The 27,661-nt window shown below is 35.5% G+C and overlaps 2 protein-coding genes across 4 annotated transcripts; one reads left to right on the top strand and one right to left on the bottom strand.

Moving 5' to 3' along the window:
• Nucleotides 1-389: 389 nt before the first annotated feature.
• LOC126903055 (uncharacterized) lies at nucleotides 390-3,989 on the top strand. Of its 3 annotated transcripts, XM_050680994.1 has the most exons (3): nucleotides 390-844; nucleotides 1,399-1,430; nucleotides 3,729-3,989. In XM_050680994.1, exons 1-3 carry the CDS (start codon nucleotides 750-752, stop codon nucleotides 3,953-3,955), a joined length of 354 nt encoding a protein of 117 aa, XP_050536951.1. In that variant the 5' UTR covers nucleotides 390-749; the 3' UTR covers nucleotides 3,956-3,989. The 3 variants fall into 3 exon arrangements, 2 of the variants coding, with proteins under 2 accessions (XP_050536951.1, XP_050536950.1); XR_007703409.1 differs by lacking the exons at nucleotides 390-844; nucleotides 1,399-1,430 and adding an exon at nucleotides 1,608-1,762; XM_050680993.1 differs by lacking the exons at nucleotides 390-844; nucleotides 1,399-1,430 and adding an exon at nucleotides 1,614-3,062.
• A 7,171-nt stretch (nucleotides 3,990-11,160) lies between these two features.
• Nucleotides 11,161-24,300, bottom strand: LOC126903069 (protein giant-lens). Its single transcript, XM_050681033.1, has 4 exons — nucleotides 23,594-24,300; nucleotides 12,532-12,708; nucleotides 12,137-12,343; nucleotides 11,161-11,965 (listed from the first exon to the last, which is right to left on the bottom strand). Exons 1-4 carry the CDS (start codon nucleotides 23,828-23,830, stop codon nucleotides 11,744-11,746), a joined length of 843 nt encoding a protein of 280 aa, XP_050536990.1. The 5' UTR covers nucleotides 23,831-24,300; the 3' UTR covers nucleotides 11,161-11,743.
• Nucleotides 24,301-27,661: the final 3,361 nt, after the last annotated feature.

The raw sequence follows: 27,661 nt of genomic DNA, 5'->3' as shown, positions 1-27,661 counted from the left end.
AAAAAAAAAAAAAAAAAAAAAAAAAAAAAAACACATCATAGTAAAATTAATACCTTCTCCGCTTCGCATCGAAGCTAAAATGTTGGGCATGTGTATAAAATTTGTTTTTATACTGAATTACACAATAAAGTCATATCACTATAATGAAATACTTATTAACGATTATATATATAAACTTAATTTTTACACTGATTTCAAGTCTGAAATTAGATTTTTTCTATCATCTCATTTTTAATATTGTCATTAATTAGAAAGCAAATATTTACATATGAAAAAATTAATTAAAAAAAAAATTTCCATTAAGTTAACACGTAATCCAATATGGTACGCACAAGGTATATTAATATATATATATATATAGATAGGTAGATGTATGTCACAATATAGTTGATAGTACGGAATATAGATACAATATCGTTAATGCGTAATCAGCTGCTACGGCCGCACAGAAATTTATAAGTATATACAAATATAAGTATGTATATATAGTTATCACGTTCACTACCACTATGACCGTACAAGTTATATATATATATATATATATTTTCGCGATATAGTTTTCTTACACCGATCAACAAAAAAAAACACCAAATCTTAATCCACCAGGAAACCACACACAGCTCAAAAAAAAAACAACAAACACAACGGGTAACCAGTTACCGGTACGTCGGAAACAGAACAGAACGCAATATCCGTAATCCATATTCGGCGGCGGCCTTATCTCAGTGTCAAGGGCGGGGAGACGACCGATGACAACCGATTGTCATATTAATAGCTGGACGGCTGATATCGAGAGAGACACGGGCAAGCACCAGCCAAGAGCAAAAGGCGGTGCCGTGTCAAGGTTTTATTAATTGTTAATATGTTAAAAATAATGTCATTTTTAACTTTTTTTTTTTAATCCGTTAAAGTGAATTTGTATAAAAGTTTAAAATTGTTGAACTTTTAAATATTATTTTAGCTCATCTAGCAAGTTTAGAATTGAACTTTTAAATATTATTTTAGCTCATCTAGCAAGTTTAGAATTGAACTTTTTATGAGGATTTAAGAGTTGTATTTTTTAGATTGATATGTGATTAGAAACATATATAATTACTATTAATAGTAAATTTATTAGGAAAACACGAAATTTCGATAAAATCACTATTTTTATTATAATAGATCATTTAAATAGAAGTCTTTATAATAATTTCTATATGACTACTTAAAATATATTTTAATACTTATTATATATTTTTAACTAATTAGCAATAATAAAAAATTATCAAAAATTAGTAGTGATGGAAATCTAAAAGCACATGATCATAAAATCAAAATGTTTTCAGTTTTGCATTGAAGCTAAAATAGGATTAATATTGTAGTTGGTTAAAATTAATTATTTATTTTTTATATTTTTAGTGTATTTGCGAAAACCTTAGTTATTGCCAGAGGTAAAAAATAACGATTTGAATATTACAATTTAACTTATAGTCTATAAATATAGTAATTTTGTCAGCAAAATAATTTAAAAAAGATGTATAAAGAACTCGTATATTTGAATAAAATAATTTTTTTTCCAAAAACTAATAAATCAATTTTGATTATATATAAAAAATTATATAAATAATACCTAGCATTCTTATTACAACTAGTGTCGACATTTTTTTCGAGTTAAACTCTGTAGGGAATCAACTTAATATAAATAAGTGACAAAATGAAAAACTTTTTACTATTCATAATGATGATATCCATAAAATTAAGCTTAAGTGAATATGAAAAACAGGTACTGTGCTCCTATACTTGTTATTTTTTAAATTTTTTTAACCATAATGAAAGATTTTTGTTAGAATTCGAAAAAAATAATGATTATATAACGATAGAAAATCTTAAGAACTATGGCAATGCACTTCAAACGCACAGTAATGTAATTATGATATTTTTGTGTGACTATTTAAAATATAATACAAAAAAGTTTCCTTTTCCTTTAATAACGGTAAATATGTACTTAAATAATGTTTCTGGCTCTTTAAATATGATTGCTCAAAACGAAGATGGTGAAAAAAATGATGCTAAAAAATTATTCGAGGGATATAAAATTATTCATTTCGCAGTTAAAAATCAACTAAAATCTTATATAAATAAATATTGTGAAAACTTAGAGTTTTATCATTATCAGGTTAGTTACAATTCTCCAATGGTTGAAAACGAATATACTACTACTAATCTAATAAATATAAATAATGAAATCAAAGATGGAATACTGAATTATTATAATTTTATAATACAAGAGAATTCATATAATAAATTTCATCCAAAAAATATTTTGTTTTACGATATAATGACCCAACAGATTCTCACAAATAAAAATAATACTATTAACATAGATAATAGTCAACACATAGAATTAAATCTACTTCGATTCACACCACTTAACGTTAAATGCTCTAACGGTACTCGTTTAACTATACAAGATGTATTTCAGTATATGAAATATGATTTTAATTCTATGGATGTTTTATCGTACATAAATTTGGTAATCTCGGCTACGTTTCGACCCTTAGCTATTCTTATTCGCAACTTTTTTACCTTAATTCAAGTTGCATCCTCAGATAATTTTGATAGTGTAACAGTTTGGTTAAAACGGCAATTTATTGAAATGGGACAAAAAACAATAAAACATGTAGTGAAATTCATGACTCTCCCCCCATACCAATATAAAAAGACATTTCTGCAACGTGACGTCTTAGGACAGTTAGTTAAAGCCATTAAAAATTACATTAAAAAACCAAGGTTAACCAAAATCGATATTGAATATAATAATTTATTACTTAAAGTACTTTCAAATTTCTTCATTAAAAACAAATTATATTTTACAAGTGATATAGTTTTAACCAATAAAAATATTACTGTGAATAATGCTGATGCCATTAAAAATCAATTAGAAAAAATCATTGAAAAAGTTGATATCTATATGAAGGATTTAGAAAAATGGAGTACAGATTTTAATTTTATTGTACAAAAATTTAAAATCCGTTATTTTAATGTTTCAAAATTTAAGAAATTTATTGATTTTAAAGTTTTAGGTAAGTAAAAATATAGTTCTTTTAAATAAGGCAAATATTATACATTTTGTAACTTCTATTTTTATTTATTTCCAATGTTTAAATACAGAGTAATAAAAATGTTATAAGACACTCATTTTCTCAGAAACTATTAAAATTTACAATTTTTGAATGAGAAAAAATATTAGGTTCAAAAAACTATACTACAATATGTAGTTAAATAATTTTTTTTGTCCCTTTAGGGATAAAAATCTATATTTATAATTTATTTTTAATGGGAACTTAAATTTTATAATATGAAAAAAAGAAATTACAAACAGAAAGATATAAAGAGTAAAATATCTGTTAAACACTTTAAGATTTCTCCAAATATCTACTTAAAGTGGAAGGTGGATATTTATAATAGAATACAAACCAAAACGTGTTTTATGTTTTATTGTTAAAAACATTTGGAATGGGTAAAATTTGGTCCTAATTTTATTTTTATTAATTTTTTAATGAAATTTTGCCATGAGAAGAGAAATTTAAGTACATTTAATTTTAATAGGTTTATCTATACAATTTTTATCGTTATTAAAATTATTTTTAACGAATGAAAAATTTTATTTGAAATCTTTATCATGTTTATGTTTAAAGCAGTTATTTGTGATTTATGCATTTTTAAAATCCTCATTTTATTTATTTTAGATCGTATTTGTAAAAGTGAGGCACGTTCTGAAATATACAATGCTAGTATGAATGATAGTAATAATATTAATATTGGATATTATGAAGATATGAAAATTGTGGAACATAACTTAAAGGATCTAAAAGATGAGCATAATGAAAATGATGAAGATACAAAAAACCTCTTTCAATATGAATTAATTTATGAACCTCTTTATATGATTGATTATTTGCTATACAACGTGTGAAATGATATAAAATAAAATGTTTTTTTAAATAATACTGTAAAATGTCACAACTTATTTATAAAGACTTTTTTTTTTTTTATTTCATGATACAGTTATTTTTTTAACGCTGAATGAACACGGCGCCCGGTGGTATTCACGCGGGTTGGTTGTTTTATTTTTTATTTTCTTAAATCTGGCTATGTCGATGAAAAAAAATAAGAGGAGTGAACTGTATGAATGAATATGGAATGAATTTTAAAACATATAACAATGAAATGTATTATATACGAATCATAAAATCGTATATGTATACCAATGTGGGTAGGGGTAACACTTAATTCAAATGCCACAATGATGCTAATATAAACAAATAATAAATTACTAATGTGAATAAATCTTAAATTGAAGATATACTCATCGAATAATTGTACCGGTTTATGATAATGTTGAATATTAAATGAATCAATTAAAGCCGAATGCAAGTAACTGATTATCGTTTACTATAGGCTGTAAACGGTTTTGTGGTGTATCTCAGAAAACAAATAGACCCATATACTGAGAGCACACAAGAGTGCGACAATCGCAAAAGTAATAATTCACTTTTTACAAAAAAAAATTATGAGCTACCAAGAGCCATAGAGCTTATAATAAAAATTAGTGATAAAATTATCGAATAACTATTCGAATTGTGTTTATACCACGGAATATTTTATTTTTAACATAAACTATCAAATATTTTAAAAACTATTCGAATATACTGTGTAACTATCGAATATTTTTACTATATGAATAGTTTTTGAATGACTATAGAATAGTTTGAATAGTGGACAACTATCAAATAGTTCGATAATAACTGTTCAATATTTCCCATCACTAGTAACACGACATCATAATTGTAACACAACACAATTCTTTGACAACACTTTTGACCAACGTGTATACAATAATCTCCAAATTAATTGGAGTATAAAATTTGTTTTTATTCCGAATTACACAGTAAAATCATATTATTAAAATTAAATATTTTCTAATTATCATAGACCAATATTTACACATGAAAAAATTTCATCAAATTATTATTAATTTTTAACATTTTAAAAATAATCCGTGCAAAATTTCAATTCAAAATGTCATTTTTTACTTATTTTATTGATCCTTTAAAGTTAATTTTTATGTAAGATTATAACTTAAAAATGTTGAACTATTAAGCATTATATTAGGTTAACTTGCAGGTTTAGAATTTTTAATTAGAAAATGTTATGAGGAATAAAAAATTGCTTAGATTGATACGTGATCACGATCTTGTATAATTACTATTAACATTAAATGTACAAGGAAAATTCAAAATTTTGTTAAAATCACTATTTTTATAATAGTAAATCATTTAAATAGAATTTTTAGTAATCATTTCTATGGTGTTTAAATAGATGCTACAATTGAAATATTCAGAACTATATTCCGTATAGTTATATAATATAGTATTCTATAATATACTGATATTCAAAAATATTTCGTGCCTAGTTTTGCCAATGATTTTGTCAACTGTTGTGTTGTTGAATTTCATTTTAACCTTTATTTTTTTGGTTATTTTTTCATATGTTAATACTCGTTTTTAACTGATTATTAATAATATCAAAAATTAGTGGTGATTGAAAAAATGTAATTGTAGATTTGAAATCAGCGCGAAAAATGTGTTAAAAAAAGTATAAACTTGAAAATTCCTTGCAGACTATTTAATCACAATTAACAACAAATTATCTTCTTAAAAGTTTTGCACCAAGTTCTTCAATTTGTATACACGTTTGTCATAAAAGTTTCTTACTACGTTGAATTGCTATAATAAATATTTATTCATATATTATACTTATAAATCAAAGAACTGCTAATTATGAATAATGAATGAAATAAGATTTAATTTTGCTTTTGGAATAATCCACTATTTTTTAAAATTAAGCACTATCTACAGATTTGCATCCAAGCGTTTCTTATGGTAGTGATTTTAGTCCAAAATACTTTACCTAACTTTATAATAAAATTCATTAATGTTGTTAAACATTATAGAATATATATAAATTAAAAATCGTAAACACCATAAAGAGTCAGTGCTTAAAAGAAGACAGAAGATAATTAATCATATAAAGTTAGATCGTTTATGCGTACATTAACTAATTTTAGAATGAAAACAATTTAACATTTCAAATATTCGAGTAATTATTATTATTCATTTTAAATTAAATAATAACAGCATATAAATAAAGAAATTTAATAAATTTAAAAAATAAAAATTCACAATAGAACAGATTTTTATTAACATATTATCAAAAACAGTTCTTTATTTATTTAGCTATTTTTATATTAAATTAAATATTAATGTTCAAGTGTAATAATATTTTGAAAAATTCTGGATAATTCATTGTATAATTATAATTTTTGGTTATTTCAAAGTTTTAATGTAACTTAAAAATGATCTAATGACATTGTAGTTGGTATTCTTCGAACATGATACGATGTCATCTAAAAACTTTTTAGTATTGAGTAAACTATAATGTTTGATAGTTGATAACTCTGTAGGATTATGGTCAGGCTTGTCTGCGTGACCTTTAAGTTCATCTCCATAAAAAATTATCGGTCTTGTTGCATCACAATTAAAAGGAATACAAAGACTAGTGAGAATAGTTGTTAATTCAAATACTAAAATTTCGAAATATTCTTGATTGTAACTATGAAATTTGGTTTCATCTATATTATTTTCGATTTTTGGAATACCTGAGATAAACATTTGAATACTAGAGGTGATTTTAATAATATCAATATCTTTTTCTAGACAAGTGAGCTGCGAAAAATCATCCAACATCTTTAACCAATCATTAGCGAGTTCTTCTACATATTTGATATTTTGTTGTTGAAGGTATGAAAAGTGTTTCCAGGTCAACCTTAGCATAATAATTTTGAATACATTAAAGGTAATTTCGTAAAAAGCTTCGATGAAAATAAGATTATCGAGAGACCAATTTAAACTACGTGTTGCGTCATATAGTTGATAAATCATCTTTGGAATTTTATATCTCCATAACACTTGAACGCAGTAATTACATCTTAAATTTCTAAAAACGGTAGGATTTGTTGTAATATTTTTCATAAGCATATTAGTCTTCTTGAATCTATTAAAATTTATTAGTGGCACCGTTTTAAATATTTTATTAATAAATATCTCCATATTTATACAAGTTTCAATAATCAACTGGCTTAAAAATTTAGTATCTTTTGTTTTGTATTCATCGAACACCAGTTTATTTACATAAAATGTATTAGACGTATCACAATTTTTACTGTCTGATTTCAACATTTTTATAATATAATCATGAGTTTCTATAATACTAGTGTAATCATCACTGTCCCTTGTTATTTCAGATTTATTAACACGATCAGATGTATAAAAAACCACGGAACTTGAATAAAAATTAACTAACCACAAAGCCCCGATTCTATCCTTAGCATTGTCGAATAAAAAACTAATTTGTTTTATTACCTTTTCATTATACAAACTTATGTAGTATGTCACACTAGAAACCAAGATATCGTCACGTTCTAACATTATTTTTGTTATTTCCATATAAGTCAAAGAATTGAACATAAAAGCACACTTCATTTCTTCAAAATTATTAGTTGAATTTATTAAACTATTTTTGTGAGTAGAATCGACAAATATATTTGAACACATTATTATCAAAAATAAGTAAAGCTTATCAACCACATAATTCTTAAAAAATAACATATTAATAATTAAAAATGTAAGCAACTTCAAAAATATTTCTCTCGATTTTTGTCTAACCATTACCAAAAACAAACTACAATGTTTTATATTTAATCGAAAAGAACAGTGCATATGAGTTTTCTTCTTTTAAGTTAGCAAATATTAGTAGTGTATTAAACTTTCTTATTTGCATGAACTAAAATGATACTGCATGTTATATTTACTAAATTAAGCAAACAATATTGGTCGATAAATATAAAGACACAAATTTATTAATTAATTTATTGTGGGTATAACAGTCAAATTATCATTATTGGCAAATAAAAAATGTTTAATAATTATTTTTTTAATTATATCAAAATACTTAAACGGGGTTGCTTTCATACCATATTGATTTACACAAAATTAATGATTTAAAGGTATTATTTTATTACAACTAGATACAAAATGTTACAAATAATAACTGAACATTTTTAATTAAAAAACTACAGTTTAGGAGCAATAACTATTATAGCATATAAAGTATATTTCAATCACAATATTAATTAAATGATTGACTTTATTTTAACTTTTATTCATTCTAATTCTCTAGATGATTAGCTTCATAATAGAATTTTATTGGATTAATATTAAAGAATCACAATTATTTTTATTAATTATATTTTTACCACAGCAAGATACAAATATTTTGTCACTCCTGGCTTTCGAAATTCACTAAAATATATTTACCAATTTTAATATTTTGTTTGCTTGGCTGTTGATCTTCAGGAAAAAATTCATTTATAGATTCATGATTTGACTTAGAATCATTAGTTATGATTTGGTGATTATTCATTTCATCCTCTTCGTCAGTATTAGGCATCCAATATTGATAAATTGCCATTTACAATTTTAAGTAATGCTTCATTTAATAATCCATCATCAAAGTTTTTATAAGTCCTACTGATCCATACATTAATAGTACATACATTTCGTTATATTTAAAATAGAAATAAAATTAACCATTAATTTTATTAGCAGTGACCCTCTCATATCCTTACATGACTAAAATATTCTTACATAATTTTTGTTTAAAATTTATGATAATGGGTCACTAATATTATTAACAATGAAAAATTATAGTGAAATGAAACAACGAATAATTTTGAGTTCTTAATCAATTGCACCAAATAACAAGGTATTAAAAACAGGTCGTATACGTTATCAAAAAATTGTACTAACGTTAAGCTAAAAATTATCAATTATCAAAGTAATTAAACTCGTACTTAAAGTTTTATAAAAACTGGAAAAGCCCCAAATTTTTCAATACTCTTTTTCGATATTATCAATTTATATAAGAAAAACTTAATCATACTAAAATTTATTGAAATACTGGTATAATTATAAACCAATCAATCTATGTAGCATTAGGTGCTATCTAAGTTAAACTAGTTGGATCTTACTGTTATTAAGAATGATACATTAATTATATCTCATTGAGTATCGTTCAGGAACAAATGTTATAATATAGCAGAGCTGCAAAATGTGTTGCTGATACTCAAATATTAGGCGCACATTATTCAACTCGAATATATTAACATAGATATTATTTCAACTCAATGAAAACAATATGTCTAAAATTTCAGTAGTTTACTTAAAACTAGAAATGTTTTAAATGCTCGAAACTTTATTAAAAACTCAGTACCCAGTCTCTTTTATATTATCTGGTTTGTAATTATATTTTCATTCGTTACTGTTGGTACATAACTTTACTATATAAAAAGATTACTTAAAAATCAAATATGACATAATATATTTATTTTTTTTTTTACTATTTTAAAAAATCGAAATATCTTTAATTTTTAGTAAAGTGTAATATCTCTTACAAGAGTCATGCTGTCTGGAAATTAACCATATTTTATTACATAGGGATCACATTGCATGTAATTTATAATTGAAAAAAACGTTTAACACAATAAAAATTTAAATTACGTACGCTAAATTTCAATGAGTCTTTGCTTTATTTCTTAAGAAACCGCTAGCACCCACGTTTCTAAAAAATTGATGGCATAGCTGTCACGCTAAAATTATACCGAGAATTTATTCATTTATCATAGCAATGGAAATAGCTTATTCAAATCATGTTAAAATTTTCTTCTTAAAATACAAAAAAACCTTTGATAAATATTTAAAAAAATGTTCAATAGTGTCATCTGATCTGATCTGTCACATTATAATTTAATACTATTATATTGCTATTAAACAATTCAAATAAATTAATATTTTGAACTTAGTAAGTTCTATAACTGAATTCCAATTTTGATATTAATTAAGTGTTTAATAGTAATTATATAATCTACAGGTTTCATATAAAACCTGACCATTAAGAAAAATTCAAAAATCATGAATTGCAACGAAATTTTGTGAAATAAAAACTTAATATTTGAGTCGGTAGATGGTATCAAAAGTAATAATACATAGGATATAATAATAAAAAAATGGTTTCTTTCCTGAAAAAATACAAAAATGCGCTGAATTTATTTCACTGAACTAAGCCATTATACCATATATGTATAATATATATAAAACAATTAAAATAAAATATATAACACATAATCATTGGCATCCGAAAATTTTTTATTCCAGTTGAGTTTATTGGTGTATTTATTTATTTATTTAAGTGTCGCTTTCATCAAATATTTTAACGGCAATATACCTAAGTTCATACATATGTCAAACATTATTCAACATATCTATTAAATAGACGCGTAAAAGAAATATGTCGGTAATAATAACTTCACCTATTAAAAGTTTTTATATAGAGTTTTAATTTAAAACTCCATATACATGTATTTTGTGTTATTTTTAAATCTTAGAGTAAATAATGCATACTAAAATATCTAAGAAATATTTTGTTGATGACAACCCTATTAATCTTATTTTTAAATTATTTCAATAATCTTCGATGTACTTATGTATCTTAGATATACAACTATTTTACTAGTAGATATCCAGTGACATAGTTAGAGTGAGAGAGGGTGAAAGGGGTTGAGCTCCCCAATCGACATTAATATTCATCTCTAAAATAAAATAATAGGCAGAAAGAAGTTCAAAATATGGAATATTGTAAATTTTTTTACTATGCCCCTGCTGCAAAATTATGAAATCCTATCTAGACCAGTATAATAAACTACTTACTATAAATCAGAGGCGATCACCTATCAATTATAACCTTAACTATGTTATGTAAAAATATTATTTTTTAAAGACGTTAAATGAATATTAAATATTTAAATAGCAAAATATATACATTTTTGTACAGCTTGATAACTTTTCATCAATTGATTAATTCATAACTTTCAACTATAGCGTAACAAAAGAATAACGATTTCAAAGAGACAAGAAACAAAAATCCAAAATATAATGGTATATTATTTATGAAAAAATAACACAAAATTTTGTACTTTAAAGTTTTAATAAAATTATTATTTTTCTGTTTATGTTCAACGTGTTTAAAATTTCACAAGAAATAATCGATAGAAAGTATTGTACAAATCAATCATAATGATGATAATAATAATAACTAGGTATATACACAAATTACAATTTAGGTAAAAAATCATTTTCTGATACACAAAAAATAAAATAATAATAATAATAAAAGTCCTAATAAAGTCTAAAAGAAAAACATTCTAAACATTTAAATAACAAGAACATCGTATAAAAAGTATACATAATAATAAACTGTTATCGATGTAGTAAAATATTTACACGATAAAAAACATATTAATATTAAAATTTTATCATAATGATTTTGGTATAAAAATAATAATAATTTAAATTATAAAAATAAATACTTTGCGATTTCTCTTTTTAAAATGCTATCTTTTGATTTATTTAAAAAAGAAAGGCATTAAAAAAACTGAATTAAAAACACATTAAAAGTCACTGCGAAGCCGTCCTTATCTTTTTTTCTTGTTCCTCGCTTGGGTAAAAATTTTTTTAAAAAAAAGGGAGATAAAGAATTTAATAAATAGATAAAAGGTGAACTCGTGTCCAACCACTCGTAGCGTTCATTAGTCATCCGCCGGCAACGGCATACAGTATCCGCTGTACGTCCTGATGTTCTCTTCGGAGTAGTTCTTGCTCTGTATCACTCCGGCGTCGGTATGGTGAGACGGGCACGCGTGTTCCTGAGGGCACTGACACAAAGAGTTGGTGTTCACCTCGTCCACCATCTCCTGTCTCTTGCGCACGGTAAACAACCGGCACGGTTCTTTCCGCTGACACCGAAGTCTCTGTAAACAACAAATACACACCGTCAAATGTCAGACTTGGCAACACTGCTAGTAAGAGTCACGAGAGCCTTGCAGAATGCACGCAACGATAAAAGCGCGCAAATCAGGCTTTTGAAAACCTTTCGGTGGCAATTCATAAACGCTAACAACAACTGTAGTCATGTTACTTACGCTCTGAGGAGAACAAGCGAAGGAATACTGGTAGCCGATTTGTTTAGACTCCGTCTGGTAAGCTTGTCTTTTCAATAGGTAAGCGACGGAACCCTTTGGACAGTGACAGTGAACTGTCTGCAGCGTACCGTTGCCCTCACTCCGCAACGTCCAAGCCATGTCGCGGAAGTAGCGGCATTTGGGTAACATTTTAATTGGCTCGCACAACTAAAGGAAGAGACAAAAGATTATTTTGATGAAAAATATTCAGTAGTTTAGACTGTACGGCTATTTCAGCATCGTTTGTATACAAGTTTAGGTATGTAAAAGAGACGATTGTTATCGTGAACGAGGAGGAACAGTGACAGCACACAATCTATTGAGCACAGTTAAGACTCGCAGGGGTTTTAACTTACCTTAAACTGTCTGGTCTTGTCAGTGATGGTGTGTCCATCAGCCGGTGACAACATTTGCGAGCAAGGAGCAGTGCCAGGCGGACACCTGCACTGCCTCTCCACCCACGGCCACTGGTACATGTCCACCTTGCTGCATACCGCCCACTTTTCGCACACCGGCAGCTCGTCCTCAGAATTCTAAAAAAAACCATAAAGTGCACCTCGATTAATGTTGCGCACTTTCAAATAGTTACGAAACAGCGTCATAAAAAAAACAACAACAATGTAATTACAACAATAAAATATGATTAGTACTATCGGCGCGCGTAAGGTCCACGCCCACATCCTTCGGCGGTTCGTCAGGGGAAGTGACGGAACAAAAACGCTGCTGCTGGCCATGCACGTAATAAAAAACAAAAAAAAAAAAACTACTCCACTAATCCCGTACTTGAACGACAGAGACCACCGCCGACGGGGTCGTGTACCAATGACCGGTAGTGTGTGGTCTGAAACCGATGGCAGAGCATAAACGTCGAATTGAAGCGCAATCACAAAAATACCCTCGCTGTGATCTGAACACGGTTGTTGCGAGACGGACAAATGTTTGTGCTTGAAAAATGTGAAAATGTTAATAATTAGAACCGACCGATGAGGCGCAGAGCACGTTCCAGCCTAGTGTGTGGGGTTATCGGATGAAAAAAAAAAAAATAAAAGAACATCTAGCTGGGTATTCGACGGGAGTCGTACTTATTCTCTGTGCAGTCCGTCTAGTATTGTTGGACGCGTTAAAAAAAAAAAACCCTAACAATACAGACTGCTACGATAAAGACTGTTTTACACGTCGCTATTCAAAGTCCACGGTGTGGTATCGACAGGCTCGCTCGGTTGCTTTTCACTAGAAAGAAAACACGTCAAAGTTCAACAGCGTACGCATAACATTTCCAGTGTCGAGCCACACACATCAACTAATACACAATGAGACGGCACTCGGAGTTTGGGTAACACAATGTGCACGCGTTAGCCGTACAAACAAACGAGAGAAAACCACACGGACATCCCAAGCACCGGATAAGACAATTGTTGTTATTGAATTCTTCGAAATGCGACCGCCGTCTGACGAGAAGGAGGCATTCTCGTAGTCCGCACAAACACTCCTTCAAAAAACTGGAACATCAATCCTACACACACATCGTCACGAGTATATACTCCGGTCTAGAGTTGAGACTTTTGGACGAAACAGCGTTGTGCTGCAAGTGTAATGATGAATTTTACAATATGGTATTTTGGTCTCGCCCCCGCGCACCTAAACAACTGTCGAATAGTGTAAAACCTTAGATATTGTTAAATAGAACTTATTTTTCGAGGAAAAAACTATGCGTCAAAATATTCGTGTACGTAACGCAAAAGTAAATTTAAAATTTAAATTGCGACCGAGGCCAGTTATATTAATGTTTTTCTTTTCCGCCTAAAATAACTGGTGTTTTTTTAGATGTTTATCGACAGTCTTCTCCAACCCGTGTAAATGCTAGTTTATTTTTCCATTGTTTATATTATTATTCAATCTATTCGAACTACTTTAGAAATTATTATCTGTGAACAAGAAAGTAAACGATGAATAGGCGCTGTAATAGAATATGTTTCGTGCGACAAATACACGCCGTTAGGCTTTGCGATGAATATACATGAACGATAAAAATACACGTCTCGCATATATTATCGTAAAACACATTTAAAAAAAGTTGGTGGACGAGTAGGTGCGATTACAGCTTGGGCTATGGAGACAGCGATGACGAAGGAGAGGTTGTCGAGAAATTATTTAGATTATGACAGAAAACGTGTCGTGAACCGGGACTAAGTTTGTTCTGAAAAAAAAAAACACATTCAATAATCAATATCCGATTTCAGTGTTATTAATTGTTTGACAATCGACCAGAGTTAAAGTTCGTCTCGGCGGCAGTTGCATTCAACGCTGCAACAACAATTTACTCGACTACAGGTTAATAGAACTAGTGTGTTGAAATATTGTTAGCCAGAGGAAATCTCATTAACGGATCAGGAAACACAATGCTCTCCATTTGTACGCTATCATTAAATTACAATTTATAATGAGAAAAGAAGATGTGACGGGGATCCTGTTGGATTCAGTATAACATTCAACGGACGCGGAGGCAAAACCACAGTGGTGCGTTTACATCCTCGAGGACTTGTTGCGTTTCTTTCCATACAAAAGAATTTCCGTGTTTGTATTCAATTGGCGTACAAAGTAATTAATGAAATACGAGTTAATAACACTGGGCAAAACAAAAACAAACCGACGCAACGTGCAACAGATCGCAATGCAGTTTACACACACGGCATTGCAACGTGACGGCTAAAAAAAAAAAATAATTTGATTTCTATAGAGCAAATCGTGAGGATTACGCAAGTGTTTTTTTTTTTGTCTATGACGCGCATTGCGATTCGACGAATCACTAGCTGCACTTGATAAGAAAAATAATCAACGCACAAAAAACCCGGCGGCGGTAATTGTATTATTCGTTTCAAATAATTATATTATCTTTCGATTGGAGCGAGTGAATAAAAGCATAAAGAACTCCTCGTGATTTCTGCTTATTTAAACCGACGACGGCTTGTGTTTTGTAACGTTATCAGAGGTCATTGGAGAATTGCGTAATGCCGTCGACAAAAAAAAAAGTCCATTACAATATCTGTTGTGCGTACACTCGGACCTCGGCGAGTAAAATATTTTTAAACCTTTTTGAAACGTATTAAAGACTAAATAAATACAAAGCAGTCGACAGGCGGCCAACATTTTCATCGGCTCTCGTCTAGTGTTCTTGTTTACTACTATCGATTACTCGTATCGGACGTCGTCGTGTAATAAAATAATAACAATTATTATTATCCGGTACGGTAGATGCGTACAATGTGCGTGTAATAATAGAACGTTACGTTTTTATGTGCTGCACTGGGGGAACGTGACGAATTCGGAACTGAAAAGGCATACCAGTTTATTATTATCTGCCCAATTCGACATTTTTGGTAGTATAAATAAAATAATAATAAAATATTATAAAAAAAGAAACTAGTTTAACGGCCGTCGCCGCATGTGGTTGAGTCGGATGTACATAATACTCTGCTGTCGTTATTCGATCGGTTGAACAAATCAAGCCGAGGGAAAACCGATAACGGACAAAAAATAAATAAATAAACCAGATAAAAATAAGAATGCTAGCGTATACGAGATAGTAAAGTCACCGTTTGGTAATGTTTTTTTTTTTTATCGATACGTCGAAACGATTTGGAAAAAAAAAATTAGGTAAAATGAACATCGAGACGTACCGACCGACACGACAAATTAGAACGTCCAAAGGGCTGTCCCGACAGAAAATCGGACTGTGCACAGCAGAATAGTCGTCGCAATAGCATCGGTTGGGTTGAGAAATACGTTTTTGCCGGCACGAAAAAATGGGAAAAAGTAAAAACGACGCGTTCTCGACCACGTCGCCCCGCAGTGGCGGCGTACGCGATCGCCGTACATTGAAACGTCGTCACCGTACGGATTCATTGATGACAGCGGCAAAGAGTCTATGAATGGGCATGTGTAAAACTACTACGGACACATGGACGGCGGTAGAATACGACGCCGCGGCCGTTGTCGAGGAACGGCGGTGCCGATTGCCCCGTCCGGGACACGACGTCGGGGGGAGTGGGACCGTGGAAACCGTCGGTCCGTGACGGCGGCTAGAGGGAGTGAGATGCTGTCGCACGTGACATTCCATTCACCAAACGACCGCCGCGCGCGATCCGTCTTGACCGGTTTTGTGCGGCACGGGCAGTGCGGGGTCGAAGGGTTTCCGTGCCGGCCGTTCGTTTTAAACTGGTTTGCCGCCCTTTAACCTCCCCCCGACCGATCACCACCGTAACACAACGATGATGATGATAATAATAATAGTAGTAATGCGACGGGCTCTATAAATAATTGTACGATTATTATTGATATAGCAATGGCGGCGGTGTGCGTGGCATATAACAACCGTAGTAATGGCAAACGTAACGTCGCGGCGAACGTTACACGTGATGAAACGTGCGAAAAATGACAAACCGGAAACGTGTCGTTTTTGCATAAGCGTTTCGTGCGCGGGGGCTGTACAATGGGACGAAAAGGCGGCTTAAGGGATCGTGGGAGAGTTTGGAACAACAATGGCGGGGAGATCCGACGGAAACACGGCACAACAACAGATCTATTCATCCGGTACAATGGCCGGGGGGAGTTTGGGCGTTAACACCGGGCACGGACGAAGGAATGCTGCTGCCGTCGGCACAACAATATCGCGGGACTCCGAGTTTTGCCGTGTTTCCTCCCCTCGTGTAACCTACACCGGGTCCACGCGCGGACCTGCACGTGGCCTTACCGACAGGTTAATGTCGATGCCGGTGGCGATTCATCATGACCGCGGAGTTAAAAAACTGCCACAGAGTTCAGATCCCAGTAAATTCGCACGTGTAACGTCTCTCGTGTCGGCACAGTAACCACTTGGAAAACAAATACACAACGAGTCGCTACAACGACAACTAGTTTTTTACGAAACACACGACTGTGAGTATAACCGAAGGAATTTGTCAGTTGCCGTTTTATCTTTCGAATACACTCGTCCGATTAACTACAGAGTATAAAAAAAAAAAAATTTAGCAATAATACATCAAAACGTGAACACATACGGACACGTGTATGACAACAAAGAAACATTTCGTAAATTATAACTCTTTACGTTGTTTTTTTCGACGGGACTCCGCCAGCGGATTTTTCGTCACAACCGAATCTTCTGCCACAGATACAAGCAAACCTCCCCGACCGTCAACGACAACTTCTAATTAACAACGCGTTTTCATTGAACGGATCTGTGGAATTCGAGTAAGGGATGATGGCGGCTCTTCGACAACCGTTCCAAATCAGCGGTCTGTCAGTGTTTCATTACAATCAGCGCCGCCGCATTACACGCGCGATTCGGCCGAACGTGTAGGTTCAAAAGAGATTTGCGTACAGGTCATAAGACGGTAATAACATATGCTACCCATACTAATGGCGTTTGATTTTTTTATAATGTACGAGCGTAGCCATGGCGCCGGCTGTCGCGTTGTTATACGTCCAAATAAGACATTTCGCCACGCTCTTCTCGGGTGCAATTTAAATTGACTCGTGAAACACACCGGCCGACCCTTCTCTTAAGACGGACACGAGGAGCGTGTACATAATTACTACTTGAACGGCACACGAGAATAATACGCTTGTCCGCCTCGTATTGTGTACCGGTAAATTATAATATTATCGATACCGTTTCGCAGTGCATCAAATAGATAAGTAATAATGGTCTCGATTAAACGAGAATGACTTTCAAACGGTTTCACGTAGGTAGGTGTTATAAGAAAAAAAAAAATAAACGTTATCGAAAATTATTCGGTTATTAGAATTTAGAATATGGCAAACACATGCTGGCAGATGACTGGAGGAACACTCGCACAATCTCATTTACATAATAATAACATGTGCAGTCAAATATAATCGGTTTAGGTCAACATAATAGTTAGTACGGGTGTAATATCGCTAGGAATAAAAAGACGACATCTACAGCTTGACAACAACTCATGATGGTCGTCGGCCAGATAATATCTACTCCGCGTTTCAGTAGTGATAAACAAAGTTTACATAGGTCGTAATCTCAAGTATCCGAAATGAATGGATAACGCGATAATGATTTTACAGCACGATGGTCGGGAATGCCAGTGTAATAAACCATTTTTTACAACTGGAAATATTAACCATAAATTTTGGTAAGGTCAGGTGGCCCCGTCGCTATGCGGTCGGATCGTGCTCCGTCGTTTCTCGGCCGTTAATTCCTTTCCCGCGCTGCGAGCATTATACCTAAAAAACATACGATAAAAACGAACGCGTTCTTAACGCACGTTTAAAAAATATTTGTGTATCGCGCAAACAGTTTCCAGGGAACGCGCGTCAACTAGACTTTTACGAGTTGTACGTGTCTCCGACACGGAAAAGCATTTCAATTTCTCCACGACGACGAAATGCCCTTGCCCAAGGACACGTCCTTGGCGAACGCGAGGAGCACACAATGGCGTTTTTTTTTTTAAATATTTTACTTCATTAGAAACGCGCGCCTGTATTGCTGCTCGGTGCTCGAAGGAGAACGAATACAATAATAATAATTATTATTATTATTATTATTATTGTTGTTACTATTATTTCTATGGGGCGCGCGACAAAAGAAAAGACGAACGGGCTCGACATTTGTTTGTTGTACACGAACGCTGTGTGCCACGAGTATTGTACTAGAGAATAGGCGTTGGGTTAGTGCGACAGAGTAATTCCGCTTTGTTTTCAGGGTGTCGCGGAGAGATGGAAATAAAAACAATAATTATATTCAGCATCTCCTCGCGCATTCCAATGAAGTGTCCGCGTCTACACGTGTTTGCCTTTGTGAAAACCATCACGAAGCGATAGGAGCACCCCCCCGGTAGAGAGACAAGTACACGACGTCGTTGTTGAAATCCACTCGTAAGTCATCGGGATCCAATACGCGGTCATCCGTCGAGCGCAAACGGACCGACGGCAGTGCGGAGTCGAGAGAACACGCAGAAATATCAGCATACTATTCGATAAAATAAAATCAAAAAAAAAAAAACCTTTTGACACACCACGGCGTCTAATACATGTGACTAGTTAAATAAAAATATATATATATATACATAAAATAATAGTTAACCACATGCGTACCGTCAATGGAATGCAACGGAGCTGTCGGATACGTTCCGCGTACGGATGATAAAATATTTTTTTACATCTATCTAATATAAAATATATTATTTCGTGGTTTGCGGTTACGACAGTGCCCGTTGTTTAGGTATTTATGTACGATAATGATAATAATAATATATGAAATATTTTGGGACTAGAAGAAACCAGTCGGGCCACCGCGACCGAGTCTCGTTATCGATGACGACTAGAAAGAATTATTATTGGATTAAAAAAAAAAAAAAAAATCAAATCCGACGGCGTTAGTATTATTTTTTTGATGCATCCCAACCGCCGAGTTTTACAAACAATTTCGAGTGCGCAACTGTCCCATCGGAATATTTGTCGGAATACGTTTTCGAAATTCGGTTACAAACGTATTTGTCCGTTCCGACCGGCCAGTGGTGTACGTGCGTGTGAAGCGCCGGGGTGTGTTTGCGTACGGCGGCGTTACCGACAAAAATCCCCAGGGGCGTAAACGACAACAATACGATTCGTACACGGTTAAGAGAACAGCAGACAGCTTCGGTGGCGGTGGTGGGTGTGATGGGACCGCTGCATTCGGCAGGCGACGGCTGACCTTTCTGCCGAACGGGACGGGGTATATTATCCTTTTGTGTAATGGATCCTACCGGCGGCTCGGACCGGAAGCGCGGATCAAAAATTCACTGGCAATAACAACGACGGCCGACGCACGCACGCCGCCGATCGTCTCACGGGCAGCGGCGACTACACCGCACGCCGTCCTCACGCACAAAAAACCCATTGACCCTATCCGCTGCAACACGACCGGATGTTCCTTATCGCTCGCGCCTATCCTAGAACCGCATTCCTTCGGCGGCGTCGTCGTCGTCGGCTGTGTACGACAAAAATGCGTCGTGTTATACCCATCGGATAAAAACGCATTTTTTATCAATGTACTAGTAGCGTGTGTGTGTGTGTGTGTGTGTGTATTGGTGTGCGCTTATTTTTTTCCACTTTAGCTGCTTCCGTTCTACCAGATTTGGCCGGTAAATTAACCGGAACGATATTTTTTTTCTTCGTTCCTTTCTGCATCATCAACGGACCGGCCGACCGAACACACATCCCGTGCGAGTGGCTACACGTATACGCATCTCGGCGGCGGCGGCGGCGGCGCAAAAAAAAAAGATAAATAAAGAAGACCATCGCGAGCCTCGATAATACGAGTGTAGTAGTAGTTTTAAGGTTATAATAATATATTATTCTTTCTCCGTATACACCACACGTCCGAGACACAATATTCCCGTTTTTTTTTTTCCCCCAGCACCCCATTCTAGTCCGACCACAACACCGAAAAAACCGGTAGCCGTCTCGCATTAACGCCGAGGATAAGCAATAATAATAATAACAACAGTGGCGGTGAAGACACTAGGTACCTTACACGGTACAAACAGAAGCCACGGCGGCTAGTCGTGCGGCCGACGAGCATTGGTACCCAGGGAAAAAAAAATAATAAATAAATCCGAGCAAAGAGAGAAATGTTCATTCCGCACAGGAAGCGTAATAACAATAATAATCGTATGGGCAATAAACGTGATAAAAACGTTATTTACCTACCTGTCGCCACCTTTCAAGTGCAGCACAGGAAGTGGCGACGACGTTGTGAAATAATTATATTCGTATATTTTATTATTATGGTTTTTTTTCGTGTTATTTTTTTAATTGCCGCCGTAAGGTGTACGATTTCGTCTGGATCTCAATAAGGAAACGCATACGCGGCGGTGACGACGTTACGACATTGGGCGGCACCGACGCGGCCATAATAATTGCACAACTTGTTCCGGTCTCGTTTAGGGGAGGTAATACCCCGTGTTCCGACGTAAAAGTCGCACATTCTTTTGCCACTAAACGACTGACGCCGGTGCTGAAAGGCGTGCGATGAAGCAGTTCTGTGGAATACTACCTCCGGACGTTAAATGTTTGTGAAAGTCATCACGCCCACGAAACGCATTACGCAACAGAACGGCTTAATAATTTAAGATTTGCCTAAAAATAACGACATGTTATTTCAAAATATTAGATTTTGAAATGAATATTAATATATGTTATAGGAAAACGACGCAAGGGAAGATTTGGATAAATAAAAATGTTGCATTTCTGTACGAATTTTCAATACTTTATCGAAAAAAATTACACTACTCGAGTGCAAAACTAACGAGGAGTGTATTATATTAATATGTCATATTATAGTATGGGAATTTTCGGATGATTTCTTCTTACAGTCTGGATATTAATAACCGGTCAATAAGAACATGTACCAAATGCCATTTATAATGGCGGCCTGAGAATTTTAATAGATTCGAATAGAAGGCGAAGTCAGCTCGTAAAACTCGAGTCGCGACGTTGTTCTCGTTGGAGTATGATGTTTTTTAATTACTCCCGAGGAATTTTTAATTCGAAACAAAACCGGGCAGTCATTCATTAACGATTTATACGTACACCCGTGCCAGTAGTGTCGATGAATTAAAAAATATATATACGATTTTAATTATTAACAAGTGCTCGACAAAGACGCCTGCCAAGTATTGAATATATTTTTTTGAACAAAAGATATTTTCATTGCATTATGAGATGTGTTCTCACTACTGTTGAAATCGTTCAGACCCGCCGACTGCTACCGGTTTTGTTCTTTGTATAAATTAAATATTCCGATGTTTCAGTTGTTTTATTATGTTTTCAATTAATAATTCTAATAATATACGAGCGTAGGATTTATTTTCATATTAATTTCAAAAACCTCCTCCAGCGTGGATCGAGGAAAAACATCTCTCGTCGTACGCCTAACAACGACGCAAAGGGTATTATTCGTGTTCGGACTGGCCAGCGTTCGATTATAGGTCTGAAGTGACAAGAAGACTTAATGACTAACGCGCCAGTCGCCCGGTAGTCGTTCGATTAACGTGTATAAAAAAAAAAATAAAGTTTATTCATACCGATTAACCGGACCTTCTCGATTACTCCGGGTGCCCCGGGGGGGTGCGTCCAGACCGCCGTTTCGGACGCACAGGTGGATGCAGCGGCAAGTAATTACCGACGAGACGTGCACTACGATTCGGTATTTCAACTGGCTGCTGCTGCGTTATAAATATTAAATTCCTCCGACGAAATCAACAAGTCCGATGTTGACCAGACGAAAATCGAATAAATCAACGAAACGTTTAAACGGCCGAGTGTTTCTAAAAAACCCGCGGCCGCGTAGATCGCGATGGAAATAAATAACATTACGTGTTTCCGCTGAGAATTATGCGCCGGTGTCATTCGAGTAGGCCAAGGTTAGGCAGTATTGTTGTAGTTACTGAAATTTTGACTAGGAAAAAAAAAATACTCAATAATAACAACAACGTCGACCGTCGTAAAACGTTTTCGGGCACATTGCCGTGCCAATAGTAAAACCTAATCGTTAGTGTTGCACTGCAGTCGAGTGAAAAACGTCCTGGCGCCAGAAAATTGCGCTGCCGTTTGCAAAATAACAACAATAATAAAACATTAAACGATCATGAGGCGGCCCAAGCCATTAGAAAATTTTCAACGGAAGAAAATATCGTATTTCGACGAATCGAAAAAATATATTTACATTTGCGCGCAATAAAAAACGTACACTGCCGCCGAACCGGAAAACGACGTCGGTAATAATTTTTCCCTACGCAGTCGTCGTTCGTTTGTGCCGTGTCGACTTTGCCATGTCCGGTGGTCGTGTGTGTCCGATGGTTATTAGAAAAAACGGACAGTGGCCACAAGGCAATTGTCGTTGGCAAAAATTAGAATTTTTGATAAAAATAAAAACTATGGCCTTTTCCCAATACAGAGTTTTGGCTCCCGGGGAAACCCCTACAGATGATAACTGTTGATAGAATTATTATTGTATGGGTTCACGGAACGATCCGGTCAAACCAGCTTAGCCTATACGACCAATCTGGTTTAGATTGGCTGCACACCGTACCATTTAAATGGGCACGCTATGCACCACAACAACAATAATAATCATAATAATAATAATAATAATAATAATCATAAATAAAAAAAACAAACACATAAATATATATAAACGTGGGCACGTACAATCTCTCAAAGTGGCGCCTGTCCGCGCTGGCACGTCAAAGTCGAGGCGCCTAGCCGGTGACCGGTGGCAAGTACGCTTGAAATAATTATGCCGTTTTTTAAAGCGTACCGTAGTAACTGTACACTCGGTTCCTACGTTATTGAATTACCATTGCCAACGCACGAAGTAAAAAATAATGCGGGCGCACTTACCCCGTTCTGATAGAGGACCCGTACGGAAGAGGCCTCGTGACGGAATCGTCTGTGTTGCGACAATTGTTGTTGCACTTGTTGATCTGCCGGCGACACCCTCGTCAAGGCTTCCAATCGGTTGCCGACGTCGTTACGCTTGACATCGGCCGTCGGTGTCTCCGTCTTCGTCGCCGTCGACGCAGCCGCTGCTGCAGCCACCACGTAAAACACCACCGTTAACGCGCGCGGTCCGACCATCACGCATCACCGGCCCCCCAAATACTTGAAACACGTACTTAACTACGGACGACAACGACAGGTAAAACACCTGATGTCAACAACAAAACATCGATTGTGAACAATTAAATTAAAAAAACAAACGCGCTTTGTGCGAAATAAAATTGATCACTTACTCGATTCAAAACAAACGAGGGATCGTTTACCAATTGAAAACGCACTGAACGATATTTAAAAAGTTATGTTTGCTGCTATTAAATTAACAAGCAACGTTTACAAACATTTAAATTGTTTTTTTTTTCAAATTCTATCGTTACCGACGACAACGGTGACCGGCAAAAAAACAAATTATATTGTTACACACGACGACCAGCAGTTATGGGTCCGGTAAAATTTTATGCCTCGCACCAGTGTTACTAAATTGATGTTAACGACGACTACGACGTGCGACCGTTAACGCGAGCGGTCGGATTGTGAACGTCGCCGTTGCCTCGCGCGCGCGTTTTCTCCATTCAAGAATTGTGGAGAGGCCTTCGACACGCACGCACTCGCCGCCTATCCGGAGTAGTAGGGATGTTTTATGAATGAACGGTCGGAAGGTGGGCGAGCCGGGTGGTAGTGGGGCATCGGTGCGGCGGTGGCGGCGGGTAGACGCGAGGTGGCTCGCGGGCGACCGGCCGGCCTGGCGACGGTGACGACTACGATGATTATGATAACGACCGGGAGGACGAAGACGGGAGAAGGGTGACGGCGCGCACCTGGTCCTCGAGTCCAGACTCCGACCACATCCTGCCCGGTCCACTAATTACCGGCGAGGTCGCTTCCCCGTCCGACCGCCCGCCCGCCACTGAACACAGGTGCGGCAGTCCACCTTCGCCGTTGACCGACGGTACGACTCCACCAAAACGGAACTCCGGTCGCTACGCATAAAATCCATTACTTGCCAGATTACATCGACTTGTTGTTTTTTCATTATTTCTTTTTTTTTTTTTCCATTACAATACGCCCCTAAGCACCTTCCCCTCGTCAGATCGGTGTGTTCGGCGTCATAGCTATTCACTGGAAGGTAAAATATTAAACCGTTTCACAAGTTTTAGCTATCCTTCATGGATCGGTTTACCCGCGAAATCCGATTCCTCGAGCGCAGTCGGAATGAAATTCCGAACGCCTATCGAGCGCAAACACACTCGCTGGCCACGTATGACTCGTAACCACAAAAATAGAGAAAGGGAAGGGTGTTCGTCCGAGTCGCAGTGTTTCTCTGCTGTCCGGCGACGTTTTCGGACGGGTCGTCATCGCACGCACCGCGTAACACCGACTCGACACGCATCGCCGACCTATAGGATAACGGACAAGGGCTGTTGTTGCTACCGGTTACCGCGCCGGGTATGTTGACACGACGCTGAAGGGGGCCCGTGTGTGGCGCACGCTCACTTCTGACGGATATCATTAATTTTACACCAAGTTCGGCAAACTAGAGTTGTTGGAGAACATCATAAAATCATTTTTATCCTGTTCTCTAATAAAATAGCGCAACATCAGGGCACAGTAAGCTCGAAAGAAAAAAGAAACGCGTCCGTCAGAGTACAGAACGCGCTGAACAGGCGGTCGTGTAAATGATAAAAAATACAACCATCTGTTTGCACCATAATTCTAGTAGGTAATGACTACTTAGCGTTTTCGCTACGTTGTTTGACACGGTTTGAACGCTGATCGTGGGCGACTAAAATGCCGAATCGACAAAGTGACAAAACGCACGGTAATTATTACGGTCGGTCGGTACGATTGATTACTCGTATAAAGTGATTGCGCAACACGTCCAATAAACGTACGGCAAAAATGGTACCGTTCTGATCAAACGTAGTAATATTATCTGAACACACGTTGTAAATAAATGAATGGCGGTCTGTTTGGGGAACACCGTAGTGGCCTTGAGATTTGAATTTGTTTTCGTCGGCAAATAAAAGAAAAATAAATTTTTGATGCGTACAATTTTCCACACCGAGTCAATCGAAATATTTTTACCGTATCCACGTGAAATGTTCAATAATTTAGAAAAAATAAAAAACACTTTTTACTTGTTTCAATTTGTTTATCGTACGTGTCTCTAAACTGTTTTTCGTATGTGCTGAACGATGTGCATAGAAATACGTTGATTTATTTCTGTGTATATTCAAATCGTGTCACACGGTATGACGATGATTTGCTTTTATCTTGTCACTCTTGAGATTGCATTTGCGTGAGAACTCCAGTCTAAAACTCTGTTATAATATTGCGCCCGATATCATTACATGCTTAAGTTTTACACCCCGGAAATGTAAAACATCTCTGCTGCAGCCTAGTCATCTCCCACGGTCTCAAGTCTATCGGGTTCCTGTGTAGACACTCGAAAAGGGTAAATCGTACATACCGTTGTGGGGGTATGACGTGGTATACTATTATAGTATGTGTTTGTTAATACCCAGTTTTATTTTACATCGTCTAGTTTTCTCCCCGTTCGTCACAAGCGCAGACCTCCCTTCACGGGGCACAGGTGTTGTCGGTTTGGTCTACTTACGCTATGTGCTACAGGTGCGGGTAAAGGATACACAGCGAAGTTTAGGTACACCGGTGTAAAGGTTAAGTGATACCCAGCCGTGTAAACGTTACATACACGGCAAGAGTATAATAATTATTTATTCACTGTAAAACAGCGGCTTGATGGGTAAAAAGTAAAAAGTTTTTGCCGGCCGTACGAAAAAGAAGGACACGAGAGCACTGTCTCGGAAAACTCCCACAACGGGACACGTCGCGGTCAGCCGTTCATAAATATTTGTCCTATTGAACGCTTTTTATTAGGACGTTGGCCACATGAACAGTTTTACCGTTCGTTTGGTGCCGCCGACGTCGGCACATAGTGAGAAACGCGAGCGCGTAAAACGCCAACCGAACGGTTTGGCTAGTAAAAAACAAAAAAAATGCGCCAAGTACATCGAAAATAATATCGTTGCCGTCACAGACAGAAATACATTTACTCGATAATCACTTTTCGAGTAATTCCGTGTATTTGTGTCGCGCATTGTCCTGTTCCGGGGAACACGCCCGGTCGACAGGATAACGACGCTGGCACGGGTTTTGTTGTGGCCGCGACGACGATAGCGTAGGTAGGTAGTCGTCGGTTGGGTCTAGCAAAAGAACAACGCGACGATTTTGTGGGCGACGTGTTTCATTAGGAGTTTCCTAGAAAAACAATTACCAACGAAAAATCAGCGATAACGGCGCGCACCGAGCAAACGGAATTGAATTCAAATTCACTCGGTCTCGAAAACTAGTTGAAAAATTCATTCCCCCGGCCGGTCCACTGGGACGGGACGGCACGACACGGCCGTTGCTCACGAGGTGAATACTTGAGTACATACTTTCCACACACACCCCTCCCCAACCCCCTGTATTGTAATTAATAGTACCTCGAACGTAAACGTAACGTCGGCCGTTGTAGTAATAATGTTATTATCGTGATCGGAACCCACGCGATCCGCCTATGCAATGGCTGTGCACGTTTGAGCGGGCAATTTGTAATACAACACCGCACTACCGAAAATTGGGAACAATCGCCGAGCGTGTATTAATTTGAATATTTAGGTTAGTAGGAGTGCACACGGGGGCAGACGGTTTTTGGGAAAAGTTTTTATTTTTACATTATGACTAATGGCGTTTGTTGTCGTGTCGACGGACCCGGGCAATAGTCTGCCGGGACAAAACCGTATTTTATTTGTGCGTTTTCTTTCATTGCTCGCACACAAAAGCCTAGCCGCATTGAAAATGAAAAACAAAAAAAAAAAAACGGGACAGGCGCCCCCGTACATGGAACTC

This window comes from Daktulosphaira vitifoliae, unplaced genomic scaffold (assembly GCF_025091365.1).
Source record: "Daktulosphaira vitifoliae isolate Bord-2020 unplaced genomic scaffold, ASM2509136v1 Scaffold_3, whole genome shotgun sequence".
Taxonomy (NCBI): domain Eukaryota; kingdom Metazoa; phylum Arthropoda; class Insecta; order Hemiptera; family Phylloxeridae; genus Daktulosphaira; species Daktulosphaira vitifoliae.
This window is presented reverse-complemented; position numbering and strand designations above follow the sequence as displayed.

Bases quoted from the DNA above. Each gene is read 5' to 3' on its own strand.
- LOC126903055 (XM_050680993.1), top strand. From the start codon at position 1,694: ATGAAAAACTTTTTACTATTCATAATGATGATATCCATAAAATTAAGC. The intron at 3,063-3,728 runs GTAAGTAAAAAT...TATTTATTTTAG, and splicing joins TATTGATTTTAAAGTTTTAG to ATCGTATTTGTAAAAGTGAG.
- LOC126903069 (XM_050681033.1), bottom strand. From the start codon at position 23,830: ATGGTCGGACCGCGCGCGTTAACGGTGGTGTTTTACGTGGTGGCTGCA. The intron at 12,709-23,593 runs GTAAGTGCGCCC...GGTTTTTTTTAG, and splicing joins GGGTCCTCTATCAGAACGGG to AATTCTGAGGACGAGCTGCC. The intron at 11,966-12,136 runs GTAAGTAACATG...TGTTGTTTACAG, and splicing joins TCGCTTGTTCTCCTCAGAGC to AGACTTCGGTGTCAGCGGAA.